General features: G+C 44.2%; 1 protein-coding gene across 1 annotated transcript; it reads left to right on the forward strand.

The window, feature by feature from the left end:
* Positions 1–48: 48 nt before the first annotated feature.
* On the forward strand, positions 49–17489 carry thoc3 (THO complex 3). Its single transcript, XM_080201606.1, has 6 exons — positions 49–235; positions 4305–4461; positions 6337–6541; positions 8106–8267; positions 10479–10579; positions 14897–17489. Exons 1-6 carry the CDS (start codon positions 53–55, stop codon positions 15058–15060), a joined length of 972 nt encoding a protein of 323 aa, XP_080057732.1. The 5' UTR covers positions 49–52; the 3' UTR covers positions 15061–17489.
* The last annotated feature ends 380 nt before the right edge of the window (positions 17490–17869 follow it).

Below are 17869 nucleotides of genomic sequence, written 5' to 3' on the forward strand. Positions count from 1 at the left end.
GCCTCCCTTCCCCCCCCAGGCTGTGAGAGGAGGTGGTTGGGACGCCGGCAAAATGGCGGCGGCCGGGTACTTGCTGGAATCTCAGGAACATTTCAAAAATAACGGCCGCACCAAGGAGTTCTCGGCCCACACGGCCAAGGTGCACTCTGTGGCCTGGAGCTGCGATGGCCGCCGGCTAGCGTCTGGTTCCTTCGACAAGACAGCCAGCGTGTTCGTGCTGGAGAAAGACCGGCTGGTGAGGGCGAAAAGGGGGGAGAAAATGTAGAGAGGCACCCCCTTCACTGGGTCTCACTGCCTTCCCCCCCCCCCCCCACCGTATCTCCCACCCTCTTTCCCCCCCCCCCACAACCGTATCTCCCAACCTCTCCTCACTTCCCCCCCCCCCCCCGGCCGTGTCTCTCCCCCCCCCACCCCCCGGCCGTATCTCCTCCCTCCCCCCCCCCCCCCGGCCGTATCTCCCCCCACCCCCCCATCCCTGTCTCCCCCTCTCCCCCCCCACCCCCCCATCCCTGTCTCCCCCTCTCCCCCCCACCCCCCCCATAACCCCTCTTGCCCCCCCCCACCCCCCCATATCCCCCTCTCGCCCCCCCCACCCCCCCATATCCCCCTCTCGCCCCCCCCCACCCCCCCATATCCCCCTCTCGCCCCCCCCCACCCCCCCATATCCCCCTCTCGCCCCCCCCCACCCCCCCATATCCCCCTCTCGCCCCCCCCACCCCCCATATCCCCCTCTCGCCCCCCCCACCCCCCATATCCCCCTCTCGCCCCCCCCACCCCCCCATATCCCCCCCTCGCCCCCCCCACCCCCCCATATCCCCCTCTCGCCCCCCCCACCCCCCCATATCCCCCTCTCGCCCCCCCCACCCCCCCATATCCCCCTCTCGCCCCCCCCACCCCCCCATATCCCCCTCTCGCCCCCCCATATCCCCCTCTCGCCCCCCCATATCCCCCTCTCGCCCCCCCATATCCCCCTCTCGCCCCCCCATATCCCCCTCTCGCCCCCCCATATCCCCCTCTCGCCCCCCCATATCCCCCTCTCGCCCCCCCATATCCCCCTCTCGCCCCCCCATATCCCCCTCTCGCCCCCCCATATCCCCCTCTCGCCCCCCCATATCCCCCTCTCGCCCCCCCATATCCCCCTCTCGCCCCCCCATATCCCCCTCTCGCCCCCCCATATCCCCCTCTCGCCCCCCCATATCCCCCTCTCGCCCCCCCATATCCCCCTCTCGCCCCCCCATATCCCCCTCTCGCCCCCCCATATCCCCCTCTCGCCCCCCCATATCCCCCTCTCGCCCCCCCATATCCCCCTCTCGCCCCCCCATATCCCCCTCTCGCCCCCCCATATCCCCCTCTCGCCCCCCCATATCCCCCTCTCGCCCCCCCATATCCCCCTCTCGCCCCCCCATATCCCCCTCTCGCCCCCCCATATCCCCCTCTCGCCCCCCCATATCCCCCTCTCGCCCCCCCATATCCCCCTCTCGCCCCCCCATATCCCCCTCTCGCCCCCCCATATCCCCCTCTCGCCCCCCCATATCCCCCTCTCGCCCCCCCATATCCCCCTCTCGCCCCCCCATATCCCCCTCTCGCCCCCCCATATCCCCCTCTCGCCCCCCCATATCCCCCTCTCGCCCCCCCATATCCCCCTCTCGCCCCCCCATATCCCCCTCTCGCCCCCCCATATCCCCCTCTCGCCCCCCCCATATCCCCCCCTCGCCCCCCCCCATATCCCCCCCTCGCCCCCCCCCCATATCCCCCCCTCGCCCCCCCCCCATATCCCCCCCTCGCCCCCCCCCATATCCCCCCTCGCCCCCCCCCATATCCCCCCCTCGCCCCCCCCCATATCCCCCCCTCGCCCCCCCCCATATCCCCCCCTCGCCCCCCCCCATATCCCCCCTCGCCCCCCCCCATATCCCCCCCTCGCCCCCCCCCATATCCCCCCCTCGCCCCCCCCCATATCCCCCCCTCGCCCCCCCCCATATCCCCCCCTCGCCCCCCCCCATATCCCCCCCTCGCCCCCCCCATATCCCCCCCTCGCCCCCCCCCATATCCCCCCCTCGCCCCCCCCCATATCCCCCCCTCGCCCCCCCCCATATCCCCCCCTCGCCCCCCCCCATATCCCCCCCTCGCCCCCCCCCATATCCCCCCCTCGCCCCCCCCCATATCCCCCCCTCGCCCCCCCCCATATCCCCCCCTCGCCCCCCCCCATATCCCCCCCTCGCCCCCCCCCATATCCCCCCCTCGCCCCCCCCCATATCCCCCCCTCGCCCCCCCCCATATCCCCCCTCGCCCCCCCCATATCCCCCCCTCGCCCCCCCCCATATCCCCCCCTCGCCCCCCCCCATATCCCCCCCTCGCCCCCCCCCATATCCCCCCCTCGCCCCCCCCCATATCCCCCCCTCGCCCCCCCCATATCCCCCCCCTCGCCCCCCCCCATATCCCCCCCTCGCCCCCCCCCATATCCCCCCCTCGCCCCCCCCCATATCCCCCCCTCGCCCCCCCCCATATCCCCCCCTCGCCCCCCCCCCCCGGAAAATGCTCCCCTCTGGCTCCTGCTACTCTCCTTACCTTAACTTTCTATTAGTATTCCGCATTGGCCTTTATGTCACTCTTTTGTGATTAGTTGGTTAATGCCCTTCTGAAATACGTTTTGAGTTATAGATTTTCAGTATCCAGTAACTAAAAGCATACAATGTTCCCTCAGAGTCCAGATAGTAGGTTAGGCTCACTGCTAAATACTAGTTCTAATACATTGATTGGTACGCTGAGTCAGAAACTGTTTTCCATATTTTCAACAAATTTCCACTGCACCTTCTACCACAACAGAAGTGAAGCAATTGTTTTACTACATTCTAGGAAAAATGAAGTCAACCACTATGATGGGTTGGTGCTGGGGCCTCAGCTTTTTACCATTTATATAGATGATCTGGAGGAGGGAACCGAGTGTAGGGTGTTGAAATTTGCTGATGACACCAAGATTGGGGGAACGGCAAATTGTGCGGAGGGTGTGGAGAGTCTGCAGAAGGATCTAGATAGGCTGGGTGAATGGGCCAGGAAATGGCAAATGGAATTTAATGTTGGCAAGTGTGAGGTGGCCCACTTTGGTAGGAAGGACTATTACTTACGTGGCGAAAAACTGCAGCAGGCGACGGTGCAGAGGGACCTCGGGGTCCTTGTGCATGAGTCGCAAAAACCCAGCTTGCAGGTGCAGCAGGTGGTCAGGAAGGCGAATGGGATGCTGGCCTTCATAGCGAAGGGGATTGAATATAAAAGTAGGGAGGTCTTGCTGCAGCTGTATAGGGCATTGGTGAGGCCGCAGCTGGAGTACTGTGTGCAGTTTTGGGCGCCGCACCTGCGCAAAGATATTTTGGCCTTGGAGGGAGTGCAGAGGAGGTTTACTAGGCTGATACCGGAGTTGAGGGGGTTGAGCTATGAGGAGAGGCTGAATAAACTGGGCTTGTACTCGTTAGAGTTTAGAAGAATGAGGGGAGATCTCATTGAGACGTATAAGATGATGAATGGGATGGATAGGATAGAGGTGGAGAGACTCTTCCCGCTCAAAAAAGACAGTAGGGCTAGGGGGCACAGCCTCAAGATGAAAGGGGGGCGGTTTAGAACGGAGTTGAGGAGGAACTTCTTCACTCAAAGGGTGGTGAATCTCTGGAATTCTCTGCCCGTTGAAGTGGTGGAGGCTGCCTCGCTAAATATTTTTAAGACGCGGGTTGATGGGTTTTTGATAAGAGAGGGGATTAAGGGTTATGGGGAGAAAGCGGGAAAGTGGAACTGAGCAGCGACAGATCAGCCATGATCTTATTGAATGGCGGGGCAGGCTCGAAGGGTTAGATGGCCTACTCCTGCTCCTATTTCTTATGTTCTTATGATGGCACAGTGGTTAGCACCTCACAGGTCCAGGGACTTGGGTTTAATACCAGCCTTGGGTGACTGTCACTGTGGAGTTTGCATGTTCTCCTTATGTGTGCATGGGTTTTGTTTGGGTGCTCCAGTTCCCTCCCACAGTCCAAAGATGTGCAAGTTAGGTGGATTAGCCATGTTAAATTGACCTTTAATGATCAAAGGTGAGTAGGTTAGGGGATTGGTTACAGTAAATGTGTGGGGTCACAAAGATAGGGGATGGGGTGGGCCTGGGTAAAATGCTGTTTTGGAGAGTTGGTGCAGACTCGATGGGTTGGATGGCCTCCTGCACTGTAGGGATTCTATGATTCTACGCTTAGTTTTTTTTAACATGTCTGAAACATGCATGCTTCACAGCAAAATTAATTTGTACATTCTATTTTTGTATTTTTCAGGTCAAGGAGAATAACTATCGTGGGCATGGTGACAGTGTGGATCAACTCTGTTGGCACCCTACCAATGCTGATCTCTTTGTGACTGCTTCTGGTGATAAAACTGTTAGAATCTGGGATGTTCGAACTACGAAATGTGTTGCTACTGTCAACACTAAAGGTACATCATTTCAGGAATGTTTTCTGGTTGTAATATGTCAATTATTATGTAGAAATATGGAAATTTCGTTTGTGTGACAAACAATGACTGAATTGGCTATGCTGAGAGTGTCATCTCTCATCAGTATAAGTCGTTGAATCCTGAGTTGCTCCCACTGGAGTTTGTATGTCATGATAGTTTATTTGAAATATATTGCTATTCCTTATTATATCATGCTATCAAACCACGTATATCTTGCAACTACATAACAGTACAAATGTGTCCTTGTTTGTTTTTGTAGTGTATATATGATTTATTTATATGCACCCTCTAATTTTTTTACCCAGCCATGCTTGTGTGGTACCCAAGAGGCCAACTTATGTACAGAGTTTCAGATTGTTGCAGAGCTTAGAGGGAACATTGATCACAAGTAGAGAGCCACTTGGCATATGTTGTGAAGCTCAACAATGTATGAATTGACAATCCAGAAGATATCCGGAGTCCTTCCTCTCCAAATCTGCCTTCATTGTCATCGTCCCTCTGTTCAAAAGTCTACCTTTGCCTCTCTGTATTTACAAACCACGAGTTCATCTCCAGCCTCCCTTTCATCTCCAAATTCATTAAATGTGGCATTGCCTCCCAAATCTGTTCCCATTTTTCCTACAAATGTCCAATGGGTATCTGTCTCTGTGCAATACCAAGTGGCTCTTATGAAAGTCGTAAGTGACATCCTTTGTGACTGTGACAAAGGTAAAACTATCCTTCCTCATCCTTCGCAATTTGTCTACAGCTTCTGACAGTAAATCACACCATCCCCCTCCCAACATTTCTCCCCTGTGATTGGCCTCACCTGATTCCATTCTTATCTATTCAGTGTAGTCAGAGAATCATCTGCAATGACTTCTGTTCCCACGCCAAATCCTTACTTCTGAGTTCCTGCAAGGATCTATCTTTTGCCCCCTTCTATTTCTCATTACATACTGCTCAGTGACATCATCGGGAATCACTGCATCAGATCCCACTTATATACCGACAGTACTTAATTCCACCTTACTACCACCTCTCTCGATGACTCCACTGTCTGCTCGTTTTTGGTCAATGGCAGAAAATTCCTCCAATTAAGGATTGGGATGACGAAAGCCCACTTGTTCCTGACACAAACTCTGTTACCCAACCATTAATTTCATTCCACTCCATGCTAACTGTCTGAACCAGATATCTTGCAGCATTATTGTTGTATTCCACCCTAATCTGAAGTTCTGACTACACATCTACTCTATCACCAAGACCACCTACTTCCATCTCCTAGAAATCATAGAATGCTTACAGTGCACAAGGAGGCCAATCAACCCATTGAGTCTGCACTGATTTTCTAACACCATCTTAGTCAGGACCACTCCCACCCTATCCTTTTAACCCAATACATTTATCCTGCTAATCCCCCTAACCTACATACCTTGGGATTCTAAGGGGCAATTCAACATTACCAATCTACCTGATCTACACAACTTTGGACTGTGGGAGGAAACTAGAGCACCCAGAGGAAACACAAGCAAACATGGGGAGAATGTGGAAACTCCACACAGTCACCCAAGGCTGGAATCAAACCTGAGTGCCTAATGCTGTGAGGCAGCAGAGCTAACCACAGTGCTGCCCATCTCTAGTGTTATCCAACTCTGCTTCGCAGTTCACATTGCCATCCTTGCCTTTGTAACCCCTAAACCTGACTAATTCTAATGCTTTCTATGACTGACCTCTCATCTTTCTTAAACTTAAGCTCATCCAAAACTATACTGTTCTACTGAGTCCTAATCCTATATTTGGAATAATGAAAAGATGCAGTGTGTGCATTATTCTTGACCTTGAAAAAGAGATGTTTATTGTTTTGTGTTTTAGGTGAGAATATTAACATATGTTGGAGTCCTGATGGCCAAACAATTGCTGTGGGAAATAAAGATGATGTAGTAACTTTCATTGATGCAAAATCACACCGATCAAAGGCTGAAGAACAGTTTAAGTTTGAAGTGAATGAGATCTCCTGGAACAATGATAATGATATGTTCTTCCTAACCAATGGTAATGGCTGCATCAACTTACTCAGGTAATATAAATTTTAAACTTCTCTGAACTTTGTAAAGGATGAATGTGTAACTGGTTTATTGAAATAGTACAAAAATACTAAAGTTACTTGCTCAAGACATAAAGTATTTCCTTATTATGAACAGTTTTAATAAAAGTGCAGTTTTAGAAACTGGAAAAATATATTTTTTAGAACTAGTCACCCTATTTGTTGGTTGAGAGGCTTCATTTCATCATTATGTGCGCTAGTGTAAGCATTATCCCAAACATATAGATTGTTAAGCATCCAATCATGTTGTACCTTTTAAAGCCTTTGGTTGAATATTTGACTGTTGTGATTTTAAAAAATTACAAATAATTTATTTTCTGTTGGCTAACTTTCAGTGATTTTGCTGAGTAGATAGCTAAGTTACAAGACCTAGCTACTTGTATTACAAATACCACTGATGCTTGATCTAGTATTGTGCAGTATAAGATAATTGAGGTGACTTATTTTCTCCTCCATATAAGATTAGAAATTCCAGTTTAGTTGCATACCATGGTTAATACAGGAAGATATCAGATGTGTGGGAAAACTGTAAATGTATATCCAATTACTTTGTTTTTGAAACACCAGTCAGCCAGACAACAATGTAGTTTAAACTATTCATATCACAGGAAACCCTACAGTGCAGAAGGAGGCCATTCAGTCCATTAAGTCTGCACCAACACTCTGACAGAGCATTCCAGCCAAGCCTTATCCTCGTAACCCCACATATTTATCTACACACCTAACCTACACACCATTGGACGTGAAGAGACAATTTAGCATAGCCAATCCACCTAACCTGCACATCTCTGGGCTGTGGGAGGAAACCGGAGCACCTTAGTTTATATTTGGTTTCATAAACTAGTTTCTATCCTGTGACTAAAGTATGAAGATCTTTCCAAACTAGGGATTGAGAATGAGAAAAGACAGTTGAAGCAGTTTCTGTGTGTGGGTCAGAATGGCCATTTGATGTGAAATTCCCTAGAATTGAGGATAGGAAACAAGTGCAGGTTACGTATAGTCTGTCTACAAACTTGTACATTTTAGTATTAAAAACCCAAACAGTGCTTTTGTGTAATCTCAAGTCTTTGTCTAGTTTGTGTACAAAATTGTTGTCAAGTATTCTTTAAATTTTTTTTATTAGTGTCAAAAATAGGTTTACATTAACACTGTAATGAAGTTACTGTGAACATCCTCGAGTCACCACACTCCAGCACCTGTTTGCGTTCACTGAGGGAGAATTTAGCATGGCCAATGCACTTAACCGGCACATCTTTCAGACTGGGTGGAAACTGGAGCACCTGGAGGAAACCCATGCACACACTGGGAGAATGTGCAAACTCCACACGGACAGTGACCCAAGCCGGGAATCAAACCTGGGTCCCTGGTACTGAGAGGCAACAGTGCTAACCATGGTGTCATCATGCTGCCCTGGTGTCTGATCTCATTGTGCTTTACTGTAATGGAGTGAGCTTTACCCAATAACCATCAGTTGTAAAATTGGTCTTAATTTTGTTGCAATTGCTGAGTAATTTTTCAATTTGTTTTTATATTCCAGTTATCCAGAATTAAAACCCATTCAGTCAATCAATGCACATCCTTCAAATTGCATATGCATTAAGTTTGACCCAACAGGCAAATACTTTGCTACAGGGAGTGCTGATGCACTGGTCAGTCTTTGGAGTGTGGATGAACTCGTCTGTGTAAGGTGTTTCTCCAGGTGCGTACTAAATAAACACTGTACATTTAAAGATTGGCGTGTGTTTAGAATATTGATTGTTAACCAGATATGGGAACATGGATGCTGATCTCATGCCAGGTTGACTACATTTCAAACGAGTAAATCTGTGGTGAGAAGTTGCGTATTAATAATGTTCGTTATGGACTTTCATGTATTGAAATCCACAATGACAATTCTTATTACAGACTGAATTAATGCAGGTTATTTTGTACATCCTTGTCCTGCATGCGTATAGCTCAGATATCGTTGTTTGAAAGCAGGTAACCATAGTTATAAAATCTATGTAGTCTAGGTTTCATCCCAGCAACCACCTAATTTCACTCCAGTAGATTTGACCCAGTTACAACGTCTCTACTGAGATCAGGTTATTTATTTGCTTCCTTGAGGTCCAAGACATGTGAGTTAACTTAACTGTTAATGTTGCTGCAGTTATATGCATGCAAATTTTATGTTTAAAATATTATTCATAGTTTAAAATAAAATGCTATGTACACATTCGTAAGGCGGCATGAGGGATTGAGGATAAGGAAAGAAAGTCAAAACACTTTGTGTGTGGGTCAGAATAGCCACTTGATGTGAAATTCCGTAAAATTGAAGACAAGAAAAAGTGCAGGTTGTGCATAGTCTGTCTACAAACTTGTACATTTATTTAAAAACCTGAACAGTGGTTTTGTGTAATCTCAAGTATTTGTCTATTCTGTGCACAAAATTGTTGTCAACTATTGTTTAAGCTTTTTTAATTAGTGTCACAAGTAGTCACGTTAACACTGCAATGAAGTTACTGTGAAACTCCCCTAGTTGCCATACTCCGGAGCCTGTTCAGGTACACAGAGGAGACTTTAGTGTGACCGATGCACCTAACCGGCACAGTTGTTGGCTCTGCTGCCTCTTGGCACCAGAGGCCCAGGTTCAGTTCCAACCTTGGGTGTTTGGCGTTTGCACATTCTCCTTGTGTCTATGTGGGTTTCCTTTCGATGCTCTAGTTTCCTCCCACAGTCCAAACGTGTCTGGGTTAGGTGGTTTGGCCATGCTAAACTTACCCTTTAGTGTTGGGGGACTGGTTAGGGTAAATCCGTGAGGTTACAGTGATAAGGCCTGCGTGGGATTGTTGTCGGTGCTGGCTTGGTGGGTGAATGGCCTCCTCTTTTTTGTTAGTGTGAAAAATAGGTTTATGTTAACACTGCAATGAAGTTACTGTGAACATCCTCTAGTCACCACACTCCGGCACCTGTTTGGGTTCTCTGAGGGAGAATTTAGCTTGGTACTGTAGGGATTCTATGAAGACTTATAAGGAGAGGCAGTGGTATTATGGTATTGTCACTAGACAAGTAATTCAGAGACCCAGGGTAATGCCCTGGGGACTCGGGTTTGAATCCCACCATGGCAGATGGTGAAATTTGAATTCAATAATGGTGACCATGGAACCGTTGTTGATTGTCGTAAAAATCCATCTGGTTTACTACTGTCCTTTAGAGAAGGAAATCTGCCATCCTTAACCAGTCTGGCCTACGTGAGAATCCAGACTTGCAGCAAGGTGGTTGATTCTTAAGTGTCCCCTCTAAATCTGAAGCCACTTAGTTCAAGGAGCAATTAGGGATGGGCAATAAATGGTTGCCCAACCAGTGATGCCCATATCCCATGTAAGAATTAAAAAAACCCTCATTCTTAATGTAACATTATGTAACCTGGAACACAGTAAAGGCAGTAGAATGTATTACTGGATGGGAAATGTTACTGCCTACATTTTCAGGTAAGAAAGCTTGAAACCTCTGCTGACACAGAAAATTGAGGATTTGGAAGCTGCCACATACTACTTCATTTTATTCTTTCCATTTGTCTATTTACTTTTCTGCTGGTCAGTTATCATGAGCCGCACTTGGCACATTTCTGAAAGAGAGACATCAAGATAAATGGTAGAAGACATGTCTGTGACAGTGGTAATAATGGGCAATGGAGATTACCAATTTGGCAATGAATAGTTGCTTTAACGCAAGATTTAAAATTTTTTTTTAGCTCCGGTCAAATTTGAAAAGGAAGTGAAAATGAAGAGATTGTTTCAAATATTCATTTTACTCTTTACATTTCAGTTGTTAGCTGGTAGATAAGGCTTTAGAAGCAGGAAATCTGTTGAGAACTTTTGCTGTTATTGGGTTATGAAATTTTGTACACATTTCCCATTCCTCCCTTCAGACTTGACTGGCCTGTGAGAACGTTGAGCTTTAGCCATGATGGAAAAATGCTGGCATCGGCTTCAGAAGATCACTTCATTGACATTGCAGAAGTGGAAACTGGTATGAAAATATAATCTTAACTGGCCAGTGCTTTGGCTGCACAAAACGTTTATATTTACAGAAATAAACCTTTTAAGTGTGGCACCAATGTCATTAATCATCTACGCCTTAAGCATACAGATTGAGTACAGTGCAGCAGTGCAAAATAACATTTGCAAGATTAGTTTTAAATACAGAATTTAAGCTTGTTAAGCTAAGATTGAAACATAACTTTGCCACATTGTAATCAACAGCACTCTGTAACTTAGAAGGTGATGAGTCTAGGTTATGCATTACCATGTCACCCTTTCACATAGTAGCCAGGTATTTAATATTTTCACTTAAGTGGCATTTTGGAAACTTGCTTTGATTAATGCCTGTGGTACCTGCTGTTAGTTGCATGCACAAAAGGTACTTAGTGGCCTTTTGTAAGTTTATTTATGAGCATATAATCTCTAACCCTTCCTGGCAAAATTCTAGTGCATCTTATTGATTTGGAATTAAATGTAATTGTGCATAAACTTTGTTTAATTTTGTCTTCAGTTGTGAGGAATATTTTTCTAGAGGGTGAGGAGAATAAAACACCTCTTATTTTAGACACTCAGTGCTACTGTTCAGCGCACTTTAGGTTAATTATGTAATTAATGCCTATGCTATTAATTAACAATGCACTTCCATTTCAAACATAGGAAGGCATCCAGTACTGCGTTTGATACATTCTATTTTTGACACTAGACCTCATTTGGCTTCTGAATAGCATTTCCAAAGTAAGGACAGTTTTGTACCCTACGGCCATCCTCACTAAGAGCTGATTAAGGCTGCCCATACAGATAAGATTTTCAACCAACAGAGGAAATTTTATACTGTCAGTTTAAGGCTAGTTTGATACTTGATCAGAGGTGAAAGTCACTAAGACTCACTGGAACTCCCCCACAATCTCCAATTTTCAGGTGCGTAGAATGGCACAGAAGAAGGTCATTTTGTGCAACCCTACCTTCCCCATCCCACATTCCATACCCTATCCCCATAATTCCACACATTTACCCTATTGCACTAAATGAGTAGGGTCCCCACACATCTTTGGACACTAAGAAGCAATTTAGCATAGCCAATCCACCTAATCTGCACATTTTTGAATTGTGGGAGGAAACCAGAGGAAACCCACGCAGACACAATGTGCAAACTTCATACATATATGCTCTGGAAGATGGTAAACTTATCTAATGTATCTTTTTCTCAAACTTTTATTTCCTGAACCTTGGTGCAAATCTAACACCTAGCTACTATATGTGAAAGGGTGACATGTTAATACTTGGCCTAGACTCATAGCCTTGTAAGTTATAGAGTGCAGTTGATTACAATGTGGCAAAGTTATGTTACAATCTTGGCTTAACAAGTTAAATTCTGTACTCAAAATAAATCTTGCAAATGTGTTATTTTGCACTGCTGCACTGTGCTCAATCTGTATGCTCAAGACACAGATGATTAATGACATTGGTGCCCCCATTTAAAGATTTATTTCTGTTAATTAAACTCTTAAAAATTTAAATGAAGATTATTCCTTCTGCTTCTGCAAAACTGTTTGGGGTGTGATAGGGCTTTGCAAGATTCTGATCAACTTCCAGATACTTTCTGAAGTTGTTTAACTTTCATCAAACTCTTTTCTTTTTAACCTTTTACCTTTCTGTCTCTGGCCCATTCTCCTATTCACTTCTCTTCTAATTTCTGGTCAAAGTGGAAAGGTATGTATTTTTATGTCAAACAATTTCCGAAGCAACCTTTCTTTTGGTTAGGCATATGCTTGAAATTTCAATGTTTTGTTGACAGCCAGAGCCTTCTGGCCAGCTTAGATGTCTGAACACTTCAGTTGGCAACAATTTGAGGGCTATAACCTCTTGATTTCATACTTTCCTAAAGAGCTTTTTCTTTATCTCTTCTTTAGCATCTGAAGTATGTCTACCTTATATTCCTTCCTTACTGATCATAGAAAATGCCTTTGATCTTAGTGGCCACAGACCATCTTAGATGTTATTTGTGTGCCTTCAGTTTTTCGAGGATTTGAGTTTCCCCTGAATCATAGTATTAATGCTTTAGGTTGTGAGCATGTCAGGCTCCATATCTTAAAAGGTTTAGATAATGAACCATCTTACATAATTTGAAATATAAATGAAATGAGTTCTGTGATAAAGTGTCAGCAAAGACTTTAAGGAGAGGTCTTAAAAATTGAAATATTGAAATTATAAAAAGCTTTGGAACATTGAATACTGTGCACATAAAGATCTTGTACAAATACCCCTTTAAGTTTCTTAAATAACATCTTTTTAACTTGTGTTTAGATGGATGATATCCGTCTTAGCCATGTGATGGAAATTTAATTGGAGTCAAGCATAGTACTGAATATCCAAAACTATAGGACTATGAGGAATTTTGTTTTTAATTTGTTCTGTGCACAAAAGCAGGACAAATCCAAGCCAACCAATTACTGCCCCATCAGTCTCTTGGTCATCATCAAAATAAGGGAAAGTGTCGTCAACAGTGCTATCAAGCGGCACTTACTCAGAAACGTCCTGCACAGTGATGCTCTGTTTGGGTTCTACCAGGGCCACTTATCTTCTGACTTGATTACAAGTCTTGTCCAAACATGGATGAAAGAGTGACTGCCCTTGACATCCACCTGTATTTGACTGAGCATGGCATCAAGGAGCTCTGGCAAAACTAAAGTCAATAGGAATTTGGGAGGTGGGGTATATCCTAGGCTTCATCAATGACTTTCCTTCCATCCTTTTCTCGTTTGCGCTGTGGTTCAGTCCTGGCCTCGGATCACTGTCTGTGTGGAGTTTGCACATTCTTCCCGTATCTGCATGGATTTCCTCCAGATGCTCTGGTTTCCTCCCACAGTCCAAAGATGTTTGGATAGGTTGATTGGTCATGCTAAATTACAGTGGGACTGGCAGGGTAAATATGTCGAGTTACAGGGATAGGGCCTAGGTGGGATTGTTGTTGGTGTAGGTTTGGGCCAAATGGGCTCCTTCTATACTGTAGGGATTCTATGATTCTATCATAAGTTCAGAAATGGGGATATTTGGTGATATTGTACAATGTTCAGCATCATTTTCAACTCCTCAGATATTGAATTGGATCAGCCATATAAATACTGTTACTACAAGAACAGGATGGTGCTGGAGTGCGGCAACTTCTTGCAAGCTGTGCCTAGCACACCCTCTAATTCTATCTCTTAGTCTCGTTCTATGCTTCCAAAACTTTATTGTAAGTCTTTTAAATTCTCTATCAATGCTTTAGTTAATATTACATTCTGCGCTCGCCTTTCCTTCTCTATGTATGGTATGCTTTGTCTGCATAGCACACAAGAATCAATACTTTTCACTGTATACCAATACATGTGACAATAATAAATCAAATCAAAAAGGTCAGAGGCTGGGAATTCTGCTGAGAGTAACTCGCCCCCCCCAAACACCACCATCACCACCGAAAAGCCAACCTACCATCTACAAGGCACAAGACAGTGTGACGGACTACTCTCCTCTTGCCTGGATGATGGCAGCTGCACCAACACTCGACTTGAACACCCTCCAGGACAAAGCAGCCTGCTTGATTGGCACCCCATCTTCAAACATTCACTATTTGCACCTTTGACACAGTGAGCAGCAGGGTGTACCATTACATGTTGCAGTGCAGCAACTCAGCAAGGCTCCTTCAATTGCAGTTTCCAAACCAATGAGCTCTACCACCTAGAAGGACAAAGGCAGCAGATCCATGGGAACACCATCACCTATCGGTTCCCTTCCCAAGCCACATACTTGGACCTATGTTCCTGGTCCTTCGCTGTCGCTGGGTCAAAATTGTAGCACTTCCTCTCAAACAGCACTATTGGAGTAGCTACACCAATGGACTTGAGCAGTTCAAGTTTGGTGGCACACCATCACCTTCTCTTGGGAAATTAGGAATGAACATTAAAATGCTCACCCAACCAGTGATGCCCACTCTGTTAAAAATTTTTGAAAGGCTTTTAACCAATCGTCTTTCTTTTACATAATGGATTTAGCATTGGCAGTTGCGATGATGCATTCCACCTAGAATTGAGCAACTCTTATTGATACAGTAGGTCAGTTTGAATGTTTACTGGGAGTATAGATCCAGTTTGTGATTAGTGTAAGTCCAGTGTTTTAGTATGTGGTCACTTGGCTATCTCAGCTGCAGTGGACAATTGGCTGTTCATTTTACTCTGGATTATTTAACCTGACTTGTTCCAGCCATAATGTAATATTATAAGAAGTGTTTTATTTTGTTGCTTATTTTAAGTTATTCTTCTTCCCATAGGTGAGAAGCTATGGGAGGTGCAGTGTGACTCACCTACTTTTACTGTAGCGTGGCATCCGAAGCGACCACTCTTAGCTTTTGCTTGTGATGATAAGGATGGCAAGTATGATAGCAGTCGGGAAGCTGGAACAGTTAAACTCTTTGGACTCCCTAATGACTCGTAATATTAAATTTCAGAAAATGTGTGCCACTGAACTGTATAACCAACGTCATGCTGCGCAGAGCATATAAAAACTGCATACTTCGTGAACCCAAATGTATGGATTTCATTTTTGATGAGACTTTGTAGAAATGGAATTGTTATTTTTAATTTTTTTTATACTTGCAACATGTTGAAGCTTCAGCTGATGGAGAACTAGAATACCAGCATATCTAATTAAAGTGCAAATATACTGCTTAAAAATGTACTTGAACCAACTTAGTATGAATGTAACCTCTGCAGATTTTGCATACCATCAGTAAAAATGTTAGCTATTGAAAGTTAAGGTGAGTTCTTTGATATTTATTTCACTTGGGACTCGTGAATCATTTTTAATATGTAACTAATTCATTAGCTTCATATTCAATTTTGAAATTGTTTAAAATCCAAACAATGGAGAAAGGAAATTTTGCAAAATTGTATGTAGGGGCGATGTGGTGGCCTGATTATCTAAAACTGATGCACTATCACAGCATACACAAAAGGCAGTAAACAGAATTCTTTTACTCAGGTTTTAATACTTGGATGGTGAGTGTAGTAATGATATGTATATTCAGGCTGCATATTGCCACCTTTCTCAGATCAATACAATCAATGGGTGACACAATGGTTGGCATTGGTGTCTCACAGCGACAGGGACCTGGGTTCGATTCCCAGCATGGGTCACTGTCTGTACAGATTCTGCACATTCTCCCTATGTCTGCATGGGTTTCCTCCACTTTCCTCCCACAGTTTGAAAGACTTGCTGGCTAAATTCTGTGTACCTAAACAGGCACCAGAGTGTGGCGACTGGGGTATTTTCACAGGAACGTCATTGCACTGTTAATGTAAGCCTACTTCTGACACTAATAAATAAACTTTAAAACTTAGATGAGGGAGGCCATTTGACCCATCTAACTTATCATTGTGTTAAAAGCCAAGCCATCACAGTTTTGAACTGTTTCTTGAGTCACTTCAAAGCTTTTACCTCAATTACTCAGAAGACCGTTCAACGTATCTGCCATTGTGGGGAGAAATGTTACTGGTGTCAGTTTTAGACTTGTCTTTTAAAGTTGGTGCCTGTGGTCCGTTGTCTTTCTGTCGTGCTTTAACTTGAATCAAAGAATTGAATCAAAGTATTGAAAGTATTATTTTAGAAAACAGATTATATTCATTAATTATCCCTTGTATCTGAATCCTTGTCTCCAACTCATCTTTGACATCCTCATTCAAATGCATTCCCTAACTTTTCTTGTAGCCAGTGTTTATAGCATTAGGCAACATGCAGCTTTTTGAGAGGTCAGTAAATTTTTTTGACTTTTGGGTGGAATTTTGCAGGGAGGGTCACATACCTCATTTCTGGGAAAATGGAGTTGGAATTTTTGGAAAATTGTCATTAGCTTTAGAGATGGTGGCTAGGATTTTCTAAGAGAAAAACCAAAGACGTGTTTAGTTGTTACCAGCAGCATAGTGAGTCAGATAATGTTGGCTTGAAATTGCCTGCTTAATGTGGCATTGAATTAAGAAGCCAAAGTGTTTTTGAAATGTTGGCACTAAACTGAAGTTTCATGGTCCACCAAATGGCTCACCATTAAGAAGAGTTGTGACTTCTTTGTCACGACAGTTTACCTCAGTTTAGGTTCTGAAATCTTCAGAACTAATCACATTGTCTACCTTTTTCCAAAAAGTTCTGAAATATTTATAAGTGAAGATGGTTCAAAAAACAAATTTTCAATAAATTTCCTTAACCAGCCTTAGTCTTGGCTTTTTTGTATCAAATGGCTTTAATGCTTCAAAAAAAAACCCGAATTTGACTGATTTTTGCAAAAGTGTGGTATTGATTGATAGTGTAAAAATCCTATGGTCAGGTATGTTGATTACAAAGGGAAATGGCAGATTTTTCACTTTTTAATTATCATAAAGTAGAAATTTCAATCATAAAGTTTAATCACAAATGCATTTAAACATGCTGATGTTTGTATATTTAACTCTTGTATTGGATGAATGTTGTAATTTTTAGCTTTTGTCTACTGTATCTGATTCCTGCACTGAATGAGGAACTGTTCAACATTTTGTTCAAAGATAATACATATCATTTGAAATTCTGACATCTAGTACTATTGAAGAAATATATTACCTTTGTTATAGATGGGGTAATGGCAGTGTTGGGACTATATAAATTTATTTGCTTTCTTGAACTTTAATTACATCACCTGTCAGAAGTAATTAATGTCAAAGCTGTCACAAAAACAGTTTTGAAAATTATGGACTATGTTCAATCAGATGTACTGAATTGCATGAAATTCAAAGTCTGAGGAGCAAATGACAAATCCCCATTGCAGGTCATGCATCATTCTATTGTGTTTCTTATAGGGAAAAAATGATTTAAAAAAAAATTAATTCTGTATGCAAAAAGGAGGAAAAGGGTAATCCAGACCTTAACTTAATAAAACCACAGGATTTTTTTTGACTTTTCTATTAGATGTTATATTTGGATGAATGAAATCTATAACGTCAAGAAACAATTAAATTGTTGCCTGAGCTAATGTGAAGTGTGTGTGAGATACTTATAAATCAGTTTAAATTGCTTTGGACTTTGTTGGAGAGGTGACCTGACACACTTTGTATTCATAATTAAGGCTTGCGCAAATGATAATGCAGAAACCTTGTAGTACTGTTTTCTGTGTTGCATTTCACTGTTATGTATTGATTTTTTTTAAGCTGTTTGATTTATTACAAAATTTCAGGTTATTTGAAAAGTTGCTTGAATCCAAGATGTTAATTTGGTATTAGCA

Source organism: Carcharhinus amblyrhynchos, chromosome 13 (genome assembly GCF_965287045.1).
Source record: "Carcharhinus amblyrhynchos chromosome 13, sCarAmb.v2.hapA, whole genome shotgun sequence".
NCBI classification, from domain to species: Eukaryota; Metazoa; Chordata; class Chondrichthyes; order Carcharhiniformes; family Carcharhinidae; genus Carcharhinus; species Carcharhinus amblyrhynchos.

Bases quoted from the DNA above. Each gene is read 5' to 3' on its own strand.
- thoc3 (XM_080201606.1), top strand. From the start codon at position 53: ATGGCGGCGGCCGGGTACTTGCTGGAATCTCAGGAACATTTCAAAAAT. The intron at 236-4,304 runs GTGAGGGCGAAA...TGTATTTTTCAG, and splicing joins TGCTGGAGAAAGACCGGCTG to GTCAAGGAGAATAACTATCG. The intron at 10,580-14,896 runs GTATGAAAATAT...TTCTTCCCATAG, and splicing joins CATTGCAGAAGTGGAAACTG to GTGAGAAGCTATGGGAGGTG.